This window comes from Anolis sagrei, chromosome 1, assembly GCF_037176765.1.
Source record: "Anolis sagrei isolate rAnoSag1 chromosome 1, rAnoSag1.mat, whole genome shotgun sequence".
Lineage (NCBI taxonomy): Eukaryota > Metazoa > Chordata > Lepidosauria > Squamata > Dactyloidae > Anolis > Anolis sagrei.
The window spans coordinates 225119163-225135521 of record NC_090021.1 but is presented as its reverse complement, the minus strand read 5'-3'; the positions used below and the strand labels follow the sequence as shown (position 1 = coordinate 225135521).

Here is a 16359-nt window from a genome sequence, read left to right as displayed (position 1 = left end):
CTGAATAAAGTTGGAAGTAGAGGAAAAAACTTTTGCACATTTTGAAGGGATGAAGCTGACATACTTTCTCTGTAGGGTCTCTACTCAAAACCCTTTTTCTGTAAATGTGAAACTGATCAGGGTCTGAAACTATTTGTCTGTTAAATAAAGAGGCTTTCCTAATTCCTTGGAATCCTCATGTCTATTTTAACTGTCCATATACACTAGCAAAATATTAATTATCATCTAGTTTACAATGACAACATTTTGTTTGAAATCTGTATGTAGGACATTAACATTGGCATGTTTCACAATTCCAAACAACTAAGAAAAATAATTGCTTCACTCATTAAAAGATGAAATGGCAACCATCATTGTTTAATTTCACCTCTACAATGGATGCAACTTCTGTAGACTCATTGCAAAAATAGAAAAATGAATAATTCTTTGTTACTTAAATGAAATCAACACAGAACTTTCTAGTACCAGGTGTTAAATATATTATCCACAGGATGAAATAATAAAGTTTTTGGGCGTGAACCTGGATAAGCACACCTGTCCAAATTCAATGTAAATTCAAAACAGTTCTTGGGGTTTCCTACAATAAATCAGTATCATTGGGCAGAAAACCAAAAAACACTACAAAATTAAAGGGACCTAGATCAGTCTACACCTACTAATTGTAGAATAGGCAACAGTGAAGGAAAAGCAAAGGAAAAATAATGCCATCTAGACAGGAATGTGAAGCAAGGTTAAAGAGGCAATAATAAATTATAATAATAATAATAATAATAATAATAATAATAATAATAATAATAATACTTTATTTATATTCTGCCCTTCTAACCCCAAAGGGGACTCAAGGCAGATCACAATACACATACACGGCAAAAATTCAATGCCATTTTGTAAAGACAATACACAGACAGACAGAAGAGAAAAGAGGTGTTGTTTTGACTCAAGTGTCCAGCTATTTTGGTGTCATGGCTCCAGTCCAGCCACAGTGGGTGTTGTAGCTCCATCCTCTATGATGAAGAGCCACCAGAACTTTCTCCTTCCTTTTGGTCACCAAGCATTTTCTGATCTTTCTTTATGGCATCGTAAAACATCTCTCCCACTTTTAGCAGTACCTAATTTCTCTAAAGTACAGCTAAAACTGTTTTTGACTGCTTAGGTAAACAGTGAGCAGGGCTGACAGTCAGCAGCTCAAGCTGACCCAGGGCTTCGAACTTGCAACCTTTTGGTTGACAAATCTTATAGTTGCTGGTGATTTACCAGCTGTGCTAAACCTCCGGCCCTTGTGACATTCATTCAGACATTTTTAAAATACTGCATATCGCAAGGTCTCACTGAATTCCACTACATCATAATTTCATAGAATGAACCCAAACTGCCTGCCATGTGCAACAACCAGATTTCTATCAGATAAATTGCAGGTTTATTTATTTATTTTATTTATTTGCTTCATTTTTATACCGCATTTTTCAGCCCTTAGCAGGCGACTCAATGCGGTTTACAGTGCAATTAAAACACGACAGTACAACAACAGGATCGGCGACGTTGATCCACAACAATTAACAATCAGACAGGACAAATCAACAAACAACATATATAGCGTCTCAATTGAAATCAGATCCGTTCTCATAGTCGTTGTGCCGTTCCTATGTTCCATTTACCGACTTCCTTAATTAGTTGCATTGCTTAGCCAAATGCTTGTTCGTAAAGCCAGGTCTTGACCATTCTCCGAAACGTCAGCAACGAAGGTGCCTGTCTGATGTCTGCCGGCAAGGCATTCCATAGCCGAGGGGCCACCACTGAGAAGGCCCTGTCTCTCGTCCCCGCCAAGCGCGCCTGTGACGCAGGCGGGATCGAGAGCAGGGCCTCCCCAGATGATCTTAATGTTCTAGTCGGTTCATAGGTGGAGATGCGTTCGGAGAGGTAAGCGGGGCCAGAACCGTTTAGGGCTTTATAGGCTAAAGCCAGCACCTTGAATTGTGCCCGGTAGCGGATTGGCAGCCAGTGGAGCTGGCTCAGCAGAGGAGTGGTGTGCTCCCTGAGTGCCGCTCCCGTTAGCAACCTGGCTGCCGAGCGCTGGACCATCTGGAGCTTCCGGGCAGTCTTCAAGGGCAACCCCACGTAGAGCGTGTTGCAGTAATCAATCCGGGATGTAACCAGAGCGTGGACCACCGTGGCCAAATCCGACTTCCCAAGGTACGGGCGCAGCTGGCGCACGAGTTTGAATTGTGCAAATGCTCCCCTGGACACCGCCGAAACCTGGGGTTCCAAGCTTAGCGAAGAGTCCAGGATCACACCCAAGCTGCGAACCTGTGTCTTCAGGGGGAGTGTAACCCCGTCCAACACAGGCTGTAACCCTATACCCTGTTCGGCCTTTCGACTGACCAGGAGTGCCTCTGTCTTATCTGGATTCAATTTCAATTTGTTCGCCCTCATCCAGTCCGATACAGCGGCCAAGCAACGGTTCAGGACCTGAACAGCCTCCTTAGTAGTAGGTGGGAAGCAGTGACAGAGTTGGACGTCATCTGCGTACAGATAACACCGCACCCCGAAACTCCGGATGATCTCTCCCAACGGCTTCATGTAGATGTTAAATAACATGGGGGACAATATTGAGCCCTGCGGAACCCCACAAGTCAATGGTTGTGAAGTAGAGCAGTTGTCCCCCAGCAACACCTTCTGAGTACGATCCTCTAGGAAGGACCTGAGCCACTGCAGAGCAGTGCCACCAAGGCCCATTCCCGCGAGGTGTCTCAGAAGGATACCGTGGTCGACGGTATCGAAGGCCGCTGAGAGGTCCAGCAGAACTAACAGGGACACACTAGCAGGTTGCAAATGGGATCATGTTTCCTCACACCTATCCATTTCAACAATATGGTGATTTTAAGAATGTCATGTACACAAGGTGCTGAATGCCAAGGCAAGGATTGGAAAACAGTTCAATCAAATAATTAAATTTTATAATGATTCATGGCAGCCCTTGTAACAGCTGAGAAACATATCTCTCTTGTGTTCAGTAATATAGGCTTGTGCAATTTAGCACAAAACTATACAATTTTCAATTCCGTTTTTGGATAACCCCTTATTCTGTTTACCTGGAAATTGCTTGAATTGGGTGGGGGGAGTGTGCCATTTTTCTTCAGCAAAGATTCAGCCCTTAAGCCCTTAAGTCATTTTAATGCCTATCTGCATGAAACCTACCTTGGTTTTATACCCCATTTGCAACTGCAGACCTGCCAAGTTTCAGGACAATTCACCAATCTATCCATTTTTTAGAATTATTGAAAGTGTTTACTGTTTTGTAAAATAAGACAAACCACAAGAGAGGGTTCTGGGAATTGAAGTCACTGGTTGTGTCCATTCTCAGCCAATCAGAACATGGACACAACCAGGGCTTTTATTGGCTGAGAAACATAGAGAGAGAGAGAGAGAGAGAGAGAAACTTAAACGCTCATCATGCTTTGAGAGGAGATCAGAGGCTTTTCAATGCCCGCCCCACACAAGTGCTGCTGAGAAAATGAGTTACCAGAAGTTTTCCAGAAGAAATGGGCAGTGCTGTTGGGGATACTGCAGTTAACCCCGTCACCTCCGGGAGCCCTCATGGCAGACCCCTGTCTCAGGTGTACCGCAGTTAACTCCATCATCTCCAGTAGCTGAAAAATCCTGTTCTCTTGGTTTCTTTCAGTTGGCTTTCCAGCTCCCTGCTCCCCCCTCCCCCCCCCCCCCGGCTTCTGTTTTGGAGGATTTAGCAAACAAATCATCAAATTTTACAAATCACTTTCGGTCCAAACTGATCCAGGCATACCCCTATTGTTTTCTTAAGAAATTCCAGTACAGCATCATTGTTATGTAACTGTGAGTTTTGCATCTGTACTTACCATTCTTAGACAGAATAACAGCCAAGTAGTCATGAGAAGAGGCATTGATATAGAAGAGGAGGCTTGGCGCATGTGCTGTCAGGAAAGTAAAGGCAATATTTTCCTTGGAGTTAAAGGTGTCTGCGTAAATAGCAGAAGATGTAGAACTTGCATTTTTGGTTACAGGATACGGTTCCTGGATAACATAGGTGATGGAAGTACCAACTTCAAAAAGTGCAGAAATCTCTAAGAATGAAAAGAAAAGGTAAGTAAGCATAAAAAAATTATGTTGTCCTCTATTAATCTCTTTTCCTCAGTGGTCAACCAGACACTTTGGGAGTCCCCAAAGGAAGACAAATAATTAAAATGCAAGTGTCGGAAAATAGCCACACTCAAAATATAAATCTCTAGAGAAGTTGAGATTTGAAGCTTCAGATTCAACAGGACTTTACTTAATGTGACTGCATATGTGCACATGTATACACATACATACTGCATGTACACTATTTGTCCACAAAAGAATCACTACAGCTTAGCAAGAGCACAATATATACCAAGTTGTAGGAGACAGTACCAAGCTTCACTGTTTGGGTAGAACTTTTCATTGAATGGGGTTTGTCGGTTTTAAAACTAAACTAAACACAAGAAAGCTGCAATTATGGCAAGAAACCATGCTTTGCCATGTGGCTTGACATAACAGTCAATTTTCTCTTTAATACAATATGCTCCTGGGTTGTTTTAATGCTGCTCCATAAGACTTGATGGGCAGGAAATTGGTCTGGCTAAATGTTAGAGGAGAGAGATGCTGGGAATGTAGGAATCAGAATCACTGATTGTAGATCACATAGATTCATTAGGAATCACACCGAACAAAATGGACAGGTGGGTTTTTGAACAAAGACAAAACCTCAGGTGGTGGTGCTTTTCTGTGAAAGCTTATGAATATATTACCTAAGGGCTTTACTCTTTGATGACAGAGAATTCACAGCAACATTTTCAAATATTTAAAGGTTACATAAAGTATTTATTGGCAACTGTACAAGAAACAACAGGCATGAACTTTATGTAGCCCTCTCTAGCTAAGGACTCCCACTTTGAAATCCAAATTAGGGCGTACCAGTCATTGCGAACAATTAAGAAAATAATTCACAAACTGAATCTTACCATGAAAATTATTTTGGATTGATTTCTGAATGGAAATATCAATGAGGCTTAGCACAAAACTCAAAGAAGCCAGTCCCTCTTTGTCTCTCTCTCTCACAGACACAGAAGTAAGCTTCTCAAGTCCCCCTTTCCAACTAGATTTGTGTATTTTATCAGATGGACTTTCAACTACTTTAACTCCACAGATTTTAGTAGGGCACTGGTAGTTTACCAGAGATATATTCCTGTTTGATGTTTATATGCATGGTATCTATATTATTATTATTATTATTATTATTATTATTATTATTATTATTTGAAACACAACAAGATGAGTCCACAGCAGCCACTCTGCTAGCTGTTGAATTGGATCACACATCGGACACTTCCCAAGTGTCTAGGACTGTGTAATGTATCGGCAAATAATGCATGCAGATTCCAGTAAGGTGGCCTTCTGCAGCTGGCAGATGGTAATTTTGCCAGCGCCGATTGTGTTTAAGTACAGGCCAAGGTCTTTAGGCACTGCACCCAGTGTGCCGATCACCACTGGGTGACCACCTTTACTGGTTTGTGCCAGAATCTTTGGAGTTTGATTTTTAAATCCTCATATCATGTCAGCTTTTCCAGTTGTTTCTCTGCAATTCTGCTGTCACAAGGGATTGTGGCATCAATGATCTATACTTTGTTTTTTAACACGATTGTGAGGTCAGGAGTATTATGCTCCAAAACTCTGTCTGTCTGAATCCTGAAATCCCAGAGGAGTTTGGCGTGTTCATTCTCTGTAACTTTTTCTGGCTTGTGATCCCACCAGTTCTTTGTCGCAGGCAGATGGTATTTGTGGCACAAGGTCCTTATTATTATTATTATTATTATTATTATTATTATTATTATTATTATTATTTCTTACCTGCCTCTCCTCATGGCTCAAGGCAGGTTACAAATTAGTTAAAACACATCATGGTAAACATTTTATAAAACACACGTATCAAAATGTATTTATATACATATTGAAATACACAGAACAAAGATCAAAACACAGGACATGAATTTAAAATTCATGGTTAAACCTGCCTGGGTGTATTCAAGAGTACATATTTTGTTCTGATTTTAAAATAGAAGGAGATTATAGGAATTATTTGAACATTTCTCCAAATACCTTTTCATCTAAAACATGTCTTCTCTTCTCTCTCTTTTTCTGTATAGGCAACATTTGTTGGCAAACAGCTACAAAAACCATTGTTTTCAGCCACCTAAAAGCCATTTTCCAGTCTCCTCTCTATATCACAATTATGTGAGTACTGAATATTGATTTCTTAGGCTGCTCCCAAGGTGAATGATAAGATGAAATCTTCAACTCATAGAGTTGTCCTATTTGAGCCTAGCAAATAATTAGAGCTTGATGGAATATTCTGCTGATGCCTCGAGTTCAATGAAATATAGAATGTTGAGCATCCCAAATAATTCATGTGTGACCTAGGTCTGAAATTCTAGGCTGATTGAAGCAGACTGTGAAGTTTCTCTTATCTACTTTGGGATTCAGGAATTAAATTATTTATTGTCCTACATGTTGCTAGGCATCTGAGGAAGCTGCATGACGCAAGGAGCAAACTCTCCTCATTAAATATCATGTGTTGAGTGCATGTATTTATGTATTACCTCTATCATTTCTGGAGTTGTGCACAAAGAACTTCTCAAAAGTTTCCATGCTTTTTTGGCAAAGAAATTGGAGAGAACATTAACTTAGTGTCTTCAGGCAAAGGGGAAGCTTAACAGTTTTGTAGGGGTATAGCAGCTCACCATTAGAAGTAGAAGTGGAAATAGCTTGGCTTACTTATCCTATCTCCCTGCCATCCAAGACTGAGTAACAGGTATGTTGGAATCAGGGTGTAGCTATAATGGGAGGGGAAAAGTCAGGATTGTAGCCTCCAAATAAGAATTTCATTCAGTCTCTAAATGTCTATCTTTGCAGTAACCTTTAAAAACCTTTCAGTTCAGCATCTAGAAAGATAGTGTTGGCATCCAAAGGGGGAAAACCAGGCAAAATGACCAAGGGAACATCAACACAGTAAAGTTCTAGGTATCCATAGTTTTCATTGTCTCATCCCCTGCAATGCTACAAATTTGGATACAGAAGGAAAATGGGATTTTCTCTTCTTCCTTTTTTATTTTCTTCTTAAAGAAAAACAATTAAGGGTTTAAATGCTGAAACACTGATACAATCTAAGCATAGCTTAAAAGTGCTGCAAAGCCTGCTTGGGGGAGGAGAACCCATGCCAATAATTGTAATGCTAAGAGGGGAAGCTTGTGGAAATATTTAACAGACTGGGTGCCACCATTTCTTATCACATGTCTTGATGGCAGAGAAGGACCAACTTACCCTTTAGGCAAAATGAGGCAGAAGTTAGCCCCTAGATGCTGCTTCCTGAGCTTTGGGTCCTTTGTATATCTAAGAACTCTGTACTCTTCACAACCAGTCCTGCATCCCTTCCTCTCCAAATTGTCCTGTTGCCCTCAGGTGCAATGAAGGATCCGATCTAGTTGCCAGTGTTGGCAAATAGTTCAATGGTTACTCCAGAACAAGATGGTATTTCCTCTTCATTAGATGTACTGAGGTGAATGATGCAATGGAGAAGGAGGTAGCATCTTGGCTTGGTGTTAGCATAGATCATGCCTGCACAACCTGAAGCTCTCCAGCTCTTTTGACCTCCAACATCCAAAATTCCTGGCCATTGGACAAGCTGGCTAGAGCTTCTTGATGTTGAAGGCCAAAATAGCTGGAGGACAACAGGTTGTGCAGGTCTGGCATAGATATTTTGGTGATGATTGAGCATACTGAAATTGATTGAAATTATTGATAATGATTCTGAATATTTTACATATTGGTAAAAAAGCTAATGGCCCAACAAATACCTAGTTTCAAAGCTATATGTTGTGAGCTTCCAGAGCTCTGCTTAGTTGAGAAATGTTCCCACTTCCCAGCACATCTTTGTACACATTATAGGAATTTGAAGAAATTTAATATGCTGATGGCAAAGGCAAATACCTTATTCATTTTTTTTCACATTTGCTCCTCTACCACATCTCAACTTTCAGTGAGCACTTTCAGTGGTTGTCATGCATTCTTGAGCTACCTGATATAGAATGGGCTCTATTTAACTATTCCAAAAACTAAACAATCTGACTAAATTTCTAATTATACAAAATTTGCTGAGAGGTTTTAATCATTGAAAAGTGACATTAAAAATCAACACTTACCCACACTACATTAATAGCTTCTTTTCAATTTCTACATATAAGGAATTTTGATGAACTTGGACTTTGGGGATGGAGTATAATAATACTCTCTTTCACTATACCTTCTCTGCAGAATGGTCCTTCATATGGTGAATTGGTGCAATCACATAAGTAGCCATTAAACTTTTCCACACACTTTCCTCCATTGTGGCAAAGGTTGCCATAGCTACTGCAGTGTCCAGGGCATCCGGGTTTGACTCCAGGAGTCACTTTAGCCCTCTCTTCAATGTCTAGTTTCTGACCATTGAGATGAAGGGAGCGAATACAACCCACAAAACCTCTCTGTCTGGAAGCAGTTGTTCCTGTATGAAAGAGTTTGAAAGAAGAATAAAATATGTAAACTTAAAACCTTTACCAAACCTATTTAAGTTTTTTTTTCAATATGGGCAGTGAAAAGATAGCTGTGAAGTAAGGCTATATAAATACACAAGGGCACTTGAACTAAGGGAACCTGACCTAGGGATGTAAATCTTCAACTGTTTCAGTCTCACATTCAAAGACAAATATTTTTTTCCAGTTTCCTCTGTATTGAAGGTGGAAATGAATACTACCATACAGTTTTCAGCTGGTATTTACACAACTTAATCCAGGCAAGACAAAGGTCAGTCAAAAGGTCGAATGGGGGATAGGGTTACAGCCTGTGTTAAACGGCGTTAGACTCCCCCTGAAGATGCAAATTCACAGTTTGGGAGTGATCCTGGACTCATCCTTGAGCCTGGAACTCGGCGGTGGCTGGGAGAGCTTTTGCACAATTAAAACTTGTGTGCCAGCTGCGCCCATTCCTTGGGAAGTCTGACTTGGCCATGCTCTGGTTATATCCTGAATAGACTACTGCAACACTTTATACATGGGGCTGCCTTTGAAGAGTTCTCAGAAACTTCAACTAGTCCAACGGTGTGCAGCCAGGCTGCTCACTGGAGAGGCATACAGGGAGCATACTACTCCTTTGTTGCACCAGTTCCACCGGCTGCCGATCAGCTTCCAAGCACAATTCAAAGTGCTGGTTTTAACCTTTAAAGCCCTAAACGGTTCTGGCCCAGATTACTGTCCGAACATATCTCCTGTTATGAACCATCACAAAGCTTAAGATCATCAAAGGAGGCCCTGCTTTTGATCCCACCACTCTCACAAACGTGGTTGGTAGGGACAAGGGACAGGGCCTTCTCAGCAGTGGCCTCCCGTCTGTGGAATTCCTTCCCTAAGGACATCAAGATGGCCACCCCCTCCTGTCCTTTAGAAGACAATTGAAGACTTGGCTTTGGGACCAGGCGTTCATCAAGTGGATAGCGACAATTGGAAGGAAAGTTAGGACATATGTGACATTGGATTTACCTGACTTGTCTTGGTTTTAACTGGCATATTTTTTCTTCGATTTAAATTTTTATTTATTTAGAATAATGGAGAAAGAAAAAGCATTCAAGGTTCCATGTAAAGTGGGGAAACAATTCGGCAATAGAAAGCAGGAAAAAAAGAAACAGAAAAGAGGGAAGGGGGTACCAAAAAGAAATACAAAGAAAAATTGGGAGAAAAAAAATGGAAAGGTTCAAAAAAATTAAAAAGAGTAATTGAAAAAAATAAAAGAAAAAGAAAATAAACAAGATGACTTCCATCTAATCCTTTGTGGGTTAACATTTGTTCCAACTGCAATCTTCACAATAGTAGTAATGGAAATGCAAATATAGCTTTGTGTGTGTGTGTGTGTGTGTAAAGTATAAAAGGGATATTTTCACTTTGTCCTTCCATTGTATCTATTCTTGGTTTGTTATTCTTAATCATTGTTCTCTTTTCTCTTTTCTTCATATTCCTCAAACTGTGACCAGTTTGTGTATTTAATTGGATTATCCAAGTTTCTCTTTAATAGAAAGGTTAACTTATCCATGTCTTTTATTTCGTTTAGTTTGGTCAGCCACTGATTCAAATCTGGTGTTTCCCTCTGCTTCCAGAATTTCACGCAAATAATCCTTGCAGCTGTCGTCATGAACATAAAGAGGATGTCTTCATTTAAGTCTAGTTTTATATCTATATCCATTATTCCTAATACATAGTATTCAGGTTTTGGGGGGATTTTTTTAAAGATTTGTTGGCATTCTTTGTGGATTAATCTCCAATATTTCTGCGCTTCCCTACAAGTCCACTACAAGTGATAGAAACTTCCTTCATGGTCATTACATTTCCAACAGTTTTTATAAGTATTTTTGTACATTAAGTTTAATTTTTTTGGTGTGATATACCACCGGTGGAACATTTTAAGCCAATTTTCCTTTAAATCCGGTGCACATGTGTAATTTAGCTTTTTGTTCCACATTAGTTCCCAATCTGCTAGTGGTATTGACTTTAGATTCTCCACCCATCTCAGCATGCACTTTTTAACTATTTCTCCCTCTCTGGACCACTCTAATAGTTTATCATATATTTTTGTTATACACTCTTTTTCAATTTTTAGGATTTTTCTCCAGAATTCTTTTTTATTAAATCCTAATTTCTTATCTTGATTATAATGTTCTTTGATATGTAAGTAATGCAACCAAGTGATATTAGTAAAGTTTTGTTTTACTTCTTCATGGGATTTCAGTGTTGTTAAGTCTCTTTTCAAGAGGTCCTTATAGGTTGGTTTTAACTGGCATCTTAATTTATTGTTTAACGAACTTGGTAATGTATCTGTATAATTTGTTTTAATGATTTTTACTGTTTTAATTGTAACCCTAGTTGTTTATATGTTGACAGCATCACATAATGCTTATGTGAGGCCACCCAGTCCCCCTTTGGGGGAGAAGGAGGAGATAGAAATGCATATAATAATAAATAATAAATAATTTCAGAAATGCCTGTGGTTATCTTGCAAAAAATATGTTTTTAGTGGCAATGCACATTATTTTACTACATGGCTCCTTCTCTCTTTCAGAAAATACAAAAAATAAGCAATTTTTTTTCCAGAATACTTTTTTTTAAAAAAGACCTTAGGATGTGTGACTCCTGGTTAAAAAATACACAAAATTCTTGTCTTTCAATCTTCCTATTTTAATTTCTTGAATATTGGGGAAACCCATTTTATTTTCAAAGAACAAATGATGATGAATAGTTCTTCAGTTCTAGTGTTGACAGTACTAGAAAGTAGAGTGGTATCATAATCATCTATTAGTTATTGGTATTAGTGATTTACACTAGAAAAATAGAGAAAGCTGTCCCTGGGATTTTCTGTTTCAGAAGTGACAACAACTTGGTTTGCTTTGGTTTTTTGCTGCTATGTCTATCAGCTGTTGCTCCTCCAGGTACCAAATGTCCCATTAGCCTTGCATGAAAGGCACATATCTTGACTTGAAAATCAACATACCATGACAATATAAGTGACCATATCTCCTGGAAGAAAGCCAATGAGTTGAAAGATAGCATGAAAATTCGCTTTGGAGGTCAAATATATTTGTCTGAAAGGTCTGGCAGTTTTAGAATAGTTTCCTACAATCCAAATTAGCAGCAGAAGAGTAGTCTTGAAAGTCTCTATAATATCTGAAGTAAACTGAAATACCAGCAATATGGATTTAGTAAGACTCACAGCCTAGGTAAAGGTAAAGGTTTTCCCCTGACATGAAGTCCAGTCGTGTCCGACTCTGGGGTGTGGTGCTCATCTCCATTTCTAAGCTGAAGAGCCAGCGTTGTCTGTAGACACCTCCAAGATCATGTGGCCGGCATGACTGCATGGAGCACCGTTACCTTCTTGCCGGAGCAGTACCTATTGATCTACTCAAATTTGCATATTTTCGAACTGCTAGGTTGGCAGAACTTGGGGCTGACAGTGGAAGCTCACACTGCTCCCTGGAGTCGAACCTGCGACCTTTTGGTCAACAAGCTCAGCAGCTCAGTGCTTTAACCCACAGCAACTCAGTGCTTTAACCACCAGGAGCTCCTCACAGCCTACCCACAGTTAATTATATTCATCTTTCCATGTTCCACTCCCAGGTGTTAGAATGACTTTCTTGAGATCAGTATTGCCTAAGTCACATCATGTAGGTGTAATCTAGCATATTGTGGAGGGACTAAATTTAGGGCATCCATTCTATTATAAAGTGTTAGGTTTACACTTTCCAATTCAAAGAGATCTGTGGTAGTAGGCCAGAAATTATGGAATAGTGGTTTTTTAATAGTAAAGAATTATTGGAGCTACAGAATGAATGGTTCCTCCATGAGCTTCTAATGTCTTTAATAATGCATTCAGGCTACAATCCTGTTGTTTTCTTATGCATGTGTAAGTTCCTCTGTAGAAAGTAGGTGGACATTTTTGTCTGATGCAAAACTGCCCCATTCTGTTCAAGGCTGAAGGAGCTGCACATGTGGTATCATTTGTGCAATACATGGTTACACATGGTATATGAATATGGTCATGAACATTGGAGTCCAGGACACTAATAAGGTAGTGCCTCACAAATACTGCACAACTCCATATGTGTAAATTGATAACCCATCTCCTCCAAACAGGGCCTTGGTTTCAGATTGTGTTCCAACTTACAAAAGTCTGATTGGACACATTTCAATTCGAGTTTTTTTTTCTTTCTTTTTTTTTATTCAAATTTTCAAGTAGTATACAATAAAAGAAATAGCAATAAAGATCCAAGAAGCATATAAATCGAAAAGAAAAAAAGAAGAAGAAAAGGAAAAAAAACCCAAAAAACAAGGAGAATCCCATCAAATAAAAAGATTCCCCCCCCCCCGAAAGTCCCGACACCCTATCGTGACCTCCATTCTTCTTACTTTGTGTTAAACATTAAGCTTCTGTTCTTACAAAATCTATATATCATAAGTCATAGTATCTATAGATGCCTCGTATGAGGTCTATCATTATGGGAGTTCTAACTCTCCTTCTTTCGCTGCTTCAAATCAAATTTTCTTTAATCTCTAAATATTCTTGCAAAACCGACCAGTCTGTTAGATTTATTGCTTGGCCTTTATGATACCTAAGCCAATATGTTAATTCGTCCATGTCTTTAATATCCTTTATTTTTCCAATCCAGTCTATTTTTTTCGGTATATTTTCCTGCTTCCATATCTTGGCGTATACCATTCTGGCTGCAGTAATAAAAAATGTAAGGAGCTTTTCTTTATTTGTGTCTTTAAGGAGATCTGTATCAAACATCCCTAATAAGTACAGTTCTGGTTGAAAAGGGAGTTCTATTTTCAATATTTTTTTGCATTCTTGGTGGATCATTTTCCAATAACTTTTGGCTTTTTCACAAGACCACCACATGTGGTAGAAGGATCCCTCGTGATTTTTACATTTCCAACAATTTGTGTTCAATTGTTTATACATTAAGCCTAATTTTTTTGGAGTCATATACCACCTATGCATCATTTTTAACCAGTTTTCTTGTAAGTCGGTGGCATATGTATATTTTAATCTTTTTTCCCATATTGTTTCCCATTCCTTTAGTGTGATGGATCTTCCAATATTCCTAGCCCAATTAATCATTGATTCTTTTATTATCTCCTTTTCAGTGGCCCAATCCAATAATTGATTGTAAATTTTTGTAATCATTTTTCTTTCTGACTGTTGTATCTTATCCCAGAAGTTTCCCTTGTCGGCAAAGTCTTTTTTCTTATCAATATTATATGATTCCTTAATTTGTGCGTATTGAAACCATGATATATTTTTAAAGTGGGGGGTAATGTCTTCTTGTCTTTTTAGTTCATATGTATCCCTTTTTTTGTAGAGTATATCACTATATTTCGGCCAATGAGACCATCCCAGTAATCTCCTTTGTCTTGCCTCCAAAGGTGATACCCATAGAGGAGTTTTCTGGTAGAAATGATTTTTATATTTTGTCCATACCTTTAATAATGCTGAACGGACGAAGTGGTTCCCAAAGTTTTTTTCCTTATGGGCGCCTTCATACCAAAGGTAGTTATGCCACCCTTTTCTCAGATCAAATCCTTCTAAAGTTAAGATCTTAGGTTTTGTTAGTGTAGTCCAGTCCTTAATCCAAGTTAGAGCGGCTGCTTCATAATATAGCTTCAAATCTGGAAGTCCAAAACCGCCTTTATTCTTTGGGGTGATCATTGTTACGAATTTAATTCTTGGGTGTTTATTCTTCCAGACAAATTTCGAGATATCTTTGCTCCAGATTTTAAAATATTTGTAACATCTAATTATGGGTAGATTTTGAAAAAGAAATAACATCCTAGGTAGTATGTTCATCTTCACTGCCGCTATCCTTCCTAACAAGGAGAGATTTAACCTTTCCCAACTTTCCAGTTCTTTTTTAATTTCTTTCCACTTACTTAAATAATTATTTTCCAGGAGGTGGAGGTTCCTTGCTGCTATCCATACTCCTAGGTATTTAATCTTGGTTGCTATTTTGATTCCCGATTTGTGTTGTAAGTCTTTTTGTTTATCTGAGGACATGTTTTTAGTCAGCATCATTGTTTTTGTCTTGTTTAATTTAAAACCCGCCACTTCCCCAAACCTTTCCACTTTATTAATCCATGTTTCAATATTGTCCCGTGGGTTCTCAATTATGGCTATCAAATCGTCCGCATAGGCCCTAATTTTATACTCTTGTTTATCTATTTTTAGTCCTCTCACAGTTTTGTCTTCTCTAATATTTCTCAGCAGGATTTCTAGCGCAAAAATAAATATCAGGGGGGATAGTGGACATCCCTGCCTCATACCTTTTTCTATCTTAATTTCTTCCGTATTGGTTCCATTAATCCATAATTTAGCTTTCTGATCATTCAAGATCGTCTCAAGAGCATTTTGGAACTGGAATCCCATATCTAATTCTTGACAAAGCAGTTTGACAAAATCCCACTTCATATTGTCAAACGCTTTCTCAGCGTCAACTGCTAGGAGCGCTAATTCTTTTTGGTGATGGGATTCGTAGTATTCTAAGGTGTCAATAATTACTCTGACATTATCTTTAATATTTCTCCTTGGTAAAAAGCCGTTTTGGTCCTCGCCAATCCAATCTGCTAAGAATTCTTTAAATCTATCTGCCATAATGCTCGCAAAAATTTTGTAGTCCGTATTTAGTAATGCTATGGGGCGGTAGTTTTTAATTTCTTCTATGTCTGTTCCTTCTTTATGAATCATTGTGATGTCCACCGATTTCCATGATTCCGGGATTTCCCAGTCAGTAAGGACTCTGTTCATGATTTTATGTAAAATAGGTGTGATTTCCTCTTGCAGTGTTTTATAATAGGTGGCGGAAAAGCCATCCGGCCCTGGGGCTTTATTGTTTTTCAAGTTATTAATTGCCTTTTTAATTTCTGTTTGAGTAATTGGTTTATTTAGTTTTTCTCTCTGTGTTTCTGAAATTTTCTCCAATTTCTGGTCGTTTAGGTATTTCATAATTTTTTCTTTATCCACATTGTCTTCTTTGAACAGTCTCTGGTAGAAATTCTGAAATGCTGCCAAAATTTCTTCTTCTTTTGTTATTACCTGCCCATTAATATTGATTTTATTTATGCCTAATTTATTTTTATTTTTTCTCAGTTTTCTTGCTAACCATCGTCCTATTTTATTAGCATTTTCAAAGGAGGTTTGCTTAAGATATTTTAAATGTTTTGCCATCTTTTCTATCTCCAGACTGTGTTTTTCTTTCTTAAGAAGGAGCAGTTCGTTAACAAGTTCTTGTTTTTTTGGGTCCTTCTTTAATTCTGTTTCTTTTTTATAAATCTCATTCTCCACCTTGGATATTTTTTGATTTTTGAGTTTATTTCTTATTGCATTATGTTGAATTAGTAGGCCTCTCATCACAGCTTTATATGCATCCCAAACCGATTGTATCTTAACTTCATTTGTATCATTTGTTTCAAAAAATTCTTGTGATCTTTTCTTATATTTATTAATGTCCTCTTGTGTCTTTATCAAATTTTCATTTAGCCTCCATCTCCTTGTTGGTCTCTTATAATTTATAAGCATTGTAATTGGGCTATGATCTGATAAATCTCTTGATAAGATTTTAATTTAGTCTACTTTAGATGTTAATAATTTTGTAGTCCAAATCATGTCTATCCTAGACCAACTTGCATGACGGTTTGAATAAAAGGTAAAGTCTTTCTCGCATGGATGATGTATTCTCCA

General features: G+C 38.3%; 1 protein-coding gene across 2 annotated transcripts in view; it reads right to left on the bottom strand.

The window, feature by feature from the left end:
- CNTNAP5 (contactin associated protein family member 5) overlaps positions 1-16359 on the bottom strand; it is a 488740-nt gene that overhangs the window by 71509 nt on the left and 400872 nt on the right. For both annotated transcript variants that reach the window (XM_060774167.2, XM_060774159.2), the window contains exons 18-19: positions 8351-8590; positions 3873-4097 (exon numbers count right to left, since the gene is read on the bottom strand). In XM_060774167.2, the coding sequence (XP_060630150.2) occupies positions 3873-4097; positions 8351-8590 (465 nt within the window). The remainder of the gene's footprint in view (positions 1-3872; positions 4098-8350; positions 8591-16359) is intronic.